At 49.8% G+C, this 6,187-nt stretch overlaps 1 protein-coding gene across 1 annotated transcript in view; it reads right to left on the reverse strand.

Moving 5' to 3' along the window:
- ENTPD3 (ectonucleoside triphosphate diphosphohydrolase 3) overlaps positions 1-1,798 on the reverse strand; it is a 28,167-nt gene extending 26,369 nt beyond the window's left edge. The window contains 1 exon segment of the mRNA XM_083468669.1: positions 1,314-1,798. Within this exon segment, the coding sequence (XP_083324795.1) occupies positions 1,314-1,390 (77 nt within the window). The 5' untranslated portion in view covers positions 1,391-1,798.
- Between the last annotated feature and the right edge of the window lie 4,389 nt (positions 1,799-6,187).

A 6,187-nucleotide genomic window follows, 5' to 3' on the forward strand; every position in this document is an offset into this window, starting at 1 on the left:
AGGTGGGATTCTCTGCCAGAAAATGACAGGGGCCTGGTCTGCGCATGCCCTACAGTGTATGGATTTCAGGTACACAAAAAAAGCAGCAGCTCCCTCACACAGAAAAGGACTTCTTAATTTCTCAAACAGAGGCAGAGAAGCAGGTAGGGAAACAGTAGCCCTACGGGAATGGGCTTAGGAAAGGGATAGCTAAGGTGAGGCATTTTGAACTATAGTTCTTCATCGTCCCCGACCGTTGGCCTGGGTCTGGGGCTGATTCCAAACTTCTGGAGGGCACTGAATTGGCTGTGTGAAAGAGAGAGAGAAGGAAGGAAGGAAGGAAGGAAGGAAGGAAGGAAGGAAGGAAGGAAATACCACCAAGCAGAAGTTGCACACCTGTATGAGGCAGAATAATATTATGATAACAATTTATTATTTATACCCCACTCATCTGGCTGGGCTTCCCCAGCCACTCTGGGCGGCTTCCAAAAAAATACGGCGATAGATTGTTTGTGTGTTCCTGCATGTGTAAGTTGGTGTGTGTTTATTATAGAGAAGGACAAAGCTTTCCAACTGCACATATTATGGGAATCTTTTCAGATGAGAGGACTTGAGCCTGAAAGAGCACGGGACAGGCAGCGTGCCTGCCGGAAATATCTCTGTGGATGTGAAAGAGAGAAAGTGCATGATGTGGGGACTGCCTCTGTGTGTGTGTGTGTGTGTGAGAGAGAGAGAGAGAGAGAGAGAGAGAGAGGGAGGGAGGGAACATAGGAGGTGTGTTTGCATGAGAGAGGGAGGGAAGAAGCAGTGGCGTAGCATGGGGGTGCGGGGGGGGGCGGCCGCACCGGGTGCAACATCTGGGGGTTAGAGTTAGGGGGCGCAAATCCACGGGTTAGGGGGCGCAAATTACTTGCTTTGCCCCGGGTGCTGACAACCCACGCTACGCCACTGAGCGGGAGGCCCCATTAGCTAAAGTGGTGCTTCAGGTGAAGAACAGTTTCAGGTTAAGAACGGACCTCCGGAATGAATTAAGTACTTAACCCGAGGTACATGGCTCAGTACCCCCCCCCCCCACACACACACAAAAAAAAAAAGGAAAGGAAAGGAAATCTCTATTTAAAAAAACATATCTAGTTGTTGCTCATTGCCATCTCTAAGCACCCTGCTTTCTAAAACGCAGTGACGTTGCTAAAGAATTCAAAGAAAGATGCAGCATCTGTCCAAGCGGAAAAAAACAAAGACAGAAACCACAGCAACTTTGCATTCAGGGAAAAGCACCAAACCAATCTCAGTTCCGAACACATGTTTAAAATATTGCCAACGCTCCACCTTACAAAGGAGCAATCGCTGCGTGCTCCGGTCGATTGCTAGCCTCTGTCTCCATGTCCTTGGGCAAGCGGCACTCAGCCATCCATACACGAAGGCTTTCCCTAGGTCAAGCCTCGGCCAGCCTGGTGCCCCCACCCCGGAAGCTTTGAACCCCCAACATCCACCATCGGCCCCATTGGTTCCAAACATCTGGGGGGCACCGAGTTGGGGCAGCCCGCTGTGGAGCTCCAAACTCCACGACCCTCTGTGTTCGCACACCCAGGAACACAGGCGTCCCCTCTGACACACCAACCCATCCCACCCAGCAGAATCTCCCCAGCCAGATCTTCTCTCCACAGGTCAAAAAGCAACCCCCCCCCGCGATCCTCAGGGTGCAGCTCCTTGCAAATCGCCTGCAAGCCATCGGAAGGGAGATGCAACCTTGCAGGCAGCCGGGTTGCTGCGCTCTCCTCTCTCCAGCTGCGTAACGATTACGCACGGAAAAGAACCCTTGCCATTCTAACCCGAAGGGAAACCCAAACGCGCGAGCGCACGATCCCTTGCGCCCCGATGCCTTTTACCTTCCACTGCGGCAGCAACCAAGATGGGGAAAAGCAGAGTGAATCCTTCTCCTTATATCCCGCGCGGGGGGTAGGACAGCAGCCGCCTGGGTGGGGGACCGGGACGCCTCATCGCCCTGTCAGCCGGGCAGCGATGCCCCACGGCGGCGGCGTTGATGGGGCCAGAATGGATGGAGATGGAGGAGGAGACAGAGGAGGGTGACGCCGCTGCAGCCCGGCAGGTTCTTCCTCCCTCCCGCGGCGTCCGAGGAGGAAAGCTCCGGGAAGCTCCCGCGGGCTCCGCCTCTCCGCCGGGAATGGCAAGAGGGCAGGCAGAGCTGGGAGGAAGGGCACCAGCCGGCCACCAGGCCACCCGCTCGCTGCCAGGCGACCGCTTCTTTGCAACCCCCTTCCGCAGGCTTCCAAATAGTGGTTTGTTTGTTTTTTGGAGATTAAAAAAATATATATTAAAGATTTCTTCGTTTACAAAAATACATGCATGGTCTCTTTTTTCAAGCTACGTTTTCTACAGATCAGTTTCATGTGTTGTGAGGCATTAGTGTTACATACAGTGTTAGGTTAGGAAGAAAAGAGGGGGAGGGGGAATGGCGAGTGGGGTGGCAATGCTTCAATCCTTCTACTGAGTGTATGTGTGGGGCTTTGTGTCAGTGTCACTTGTGCAGGTTCTCTTAGGTAAAGGTAAAGGGACCCCTGACCATTAGGTCCAGTCGTGGCCGACTCTGGGGTTGCGGCGCTCATCTCGCTTTATTGGCCGAGGGAGCTGGCGTACAGCTTCCGGGTCATGTGGCCAGCAGGACTAAGCCACTTCTGGAGAACCAGAGCAGCGCACGGAAACGCCGTTTACCTTCCCGCCGGGGCGGTACCTATTAATCTACTTGCACTTTGAGGTGCTTTCAAACTGCTAGGTTGGCAGGAGCTGGGACCAACCAACGGGAGCTCACCCCGTCATGGGGATCCGAACCGCCAACCTTCTGATCGGCAAGTCCTAGGCTCTGTGGTTTAACCCACAGCACCACCCACGTCCCTAAGGTTCTCCTAGATGGTATTTAACACCAGTGAGATTAAATCAAATAAACATTCAGTGTTCTGTTGGAGGGGACACATGTGATGGGGGTGTAAAAATGTACAGGTGTGGGGTTTTTTTGGAGATGACAGAAATCACTGGGTCAAAGCTGATTGAAAGTCCTGAGGCAGAATTGTTATTGATTTACAGTGGGGGGGGGGGAGTTTCGCAGCCTATGAAGGACTTGCTCACAAATTTATCAACTTGTTATCATAGCTAGGAAGTGGAAGCGGCAAGGAGAACATCAAATGGAGGGATGGCATAAAGAGGTGTGGGGTATAGCTACTAATGATAAATTGATGTGCGCTATTGAGGTAAGACGGAAAACATGCAGGAGGAATGGTTTTGAGGAGACATGGAAGGTATTGGTAGAATTTGTACTGTTAAAATGGAAAGAGGTCAAAGCATTGCAAGAGGTGTTGGAATTCCAGGAGGTTGGATAGTTATAATGGAATGGTCTTGGTGGTGGGGGGCACATTTTTATATATTTATTATTATTGTCAAAACAAAAAAAATAAGATGATGATGATGATGATGATAATGGATCATCTTCGTCCCCCAGTCTGGGTCTGCCCCTGAGAAAAAGAGTCCATCTCCTCTGCTGGCCTCTGACGTTTTCAGGAAATGAGTCGCTGGGTTTTTCTTCTCCTTCTTCTTCTTGCTTGGAGGACTGGAAATCACCTCGTTGCACACAGACCCGCTCTGAATAAGGGATGGGGAGCTAGCAGAAGTTAAGGCTGCAATGCTATCCTAGTAATCAGGGGTGGCAGCTGGAGTAAAATAAGGGGTATTACTGCGTAATCAGTAAGAAGACACGGCACACACAAACCATTTGAATGACAATGCCCATCAACTGAGGGGCAGCCCGCTCAAATGCTGCAGGGGGCCCCAAAGGGACCTCAGCCTCCAGGAATGGGCTCCTATGACTCTAAGTCATAGGTAGGCAAACTGAGGCCTGGGGGCCGGATCTGGCCCAATCACCTTCTCAATCCAGCCCGTGGACAGTCTGGGAATCAGCGTGTTTTTACATGAGTAGAATATGCCCTTTTATTTAAAATGCATCTCTGGGTTATTTGTGGGGCATAGGAATTCGTTCATATTTTCCCCTAAAATATAGTCCAGCCCCCCCCCCCACACAAGGTCTGAGGGACAGTGGACCAGCCCCCTGCTGAAAAAGTTTGCTGACCCCTGCTCTAAGTCATCGTTGTAGCGCCCCCTGGCGAGCCCTCTCGGCTCGGCATTCAGTGCAGGCAAAACGCTCACACTTCCCTAGATCATGGGATTGTAGAGTTGGAAGAGACCATGAAAGTCATCCTGTCCAACCACTTGTAAGGCAGGGATCTTTTGCTCAGCATAGGACTTGAACCCACAACCCTGAGATTAAGAGTCTCATGGTCTACCAAGAGAGCCACCTCTGTAAGGCCCATTCCATGCAGTGGTCCTTACTGGGTAAATATGAAAAGGATTGGGCTCTTGGTGAAACATGTCCCCCTTCCTTTGCCTCTGTCCACACATGATATTTTCTGCACCCAGGGGTACGAGGGAGCCCAACCACAAAGGGAAGATTAGAGGGTGGAAAATGTTGGGAAAGATGGAGGGCACAAGGAGAAGGGGACGACAGAGGAGGAGGTGGTTGGACACTGTTATCGAAGCTACAAACATGAGTCTGACCAAACTGCGGGAGGCAGTGGAGGACAGGAGTGCCTGGCATGCTCTGGTCTATGGGATCACAAAGAGTCGGACATGACTAAATGACTAAACAACAACAACATAAGAACATCACAAAAAAAGAGTTGAGCTGGATCAAAGGGCAGCCCCCTCAAATATTTTATTGGCTCCTATGATTGATTGATAGATAAAATATTGAGTATAACCATATTGTCCAAACTAACAAAGGCAACAACAGGGCCAGCTAAAACAGATTCTCTCTGTTCTCTTCCTCTCCCATCAGAAACCTTTCCCTGTAAATGAGAAGGGTGAAACGAATGCCGCACATCATCAGGCTTCCCTGTTATTTCTGGATTTTCCAGAAGTGATCCAGGAAGGGCAGAACGGTTGCTAAGCAATGTTCTCTTGTGGTTTCTCCACTTCCTACTTTAGTAGCTGCTGCCGTGCGGACGAGAGAAAGGAACGACAGAGGAACCCCCTCCCTCTCACTATCAGCGCAAGGATGTGGGAGGAAGATTCATCAGGATTCAAGAACACAGATTGAACGAAGTCGCCTACTTCTCTGGCATCACTGGTGGCTGATCGTGTCGTTGTCCGTTGCCAAGAGAATAATGGACACAAAGAGGCCTAGCGTTAACACACGGCATCCTTGGGCAAATGTGGGGGTCCCAAGGCCCCACCACTGTGCCAACACCTGTCCTGGACTCCTTACTCATAGCAGCTTGGAGCTGGTATTTTTTAATTTCCCAGAATGCCCTGAAGCATGCTGATAAATTTAACTTTATCAGTTTCAGGCGGCCCAGTGCTTATTGCAGTGATGACACTAGCTTCCTTCTTTTTTGGCAATCATTCGTAGCCAGGTAAGATTGTCTTCCATGAATGTGGTCTTAACAGTGAGCACAATTTGATGCATGTGTTCTGGGATATAAGGGCTGCTGGGTTCAATGACGCTTGCTCCAAGGTAAATGTGTCTAGGATCGCATGCTCACTCATCTCCAAAACATTCAGCAGAACATTATTTAAAACTGCCAAGTATGTTTCTCCTCATGTCTTCTCTTTGGCAATCGCTCATAGCCAAGTAAGATTGTCTTCCATGAACATGGTTTTAACAGTGAGTCCGTAAGTGACTGTAGAGGCCAATTTTGGATCCACACATCCTTCCACAGTGGGGACATAGAGTTGATCACGGTGAGGGTTTCCCAAGTGTGCCTTCCTCTTAGCATGTTTCTTGCGTCCTGAGTTCGAACGTCTTCAAACCCCATTACACCTTTGGTAAAGAGGCTGTTCACCAACTGGGGCGCTCGCAGGCCAGTGTTTCCCAATTGTTGGTGTTTATACCACATTTTTAAAAAAGATTTGCCTTGCGAGAGTCTTTAAACCTCTTTTGTTGACCACCGGCATTGCACTTTCCATTCTTAAGTTGGGAATAGAGTAGTTGCTTTGTAAGACGATAATCAGGCATCTGCACAACATGACCAGTCCAGCGAGGTTGATGTTAAAGAATCATTGCTTTGACACTGGTGATCTTTGCTTCTTCCAGTACACTGGCATTAGTTCGCCTGTCTTCTCAAGTGATGTGTAAAAAATT

This window comes from Podarcis liolepis (genome assembly GCF_965112155.1).
Source record: "Podarcis liolepis genome assembly, chromosome: 12".
NCBI classification, from domain to species: domain Eukaryota; kingdom Metazoa; phylum Chordata; class Lepidosauria; order Squamata; family Lacertidae; genus Podarcis; species Podarcis liolepis.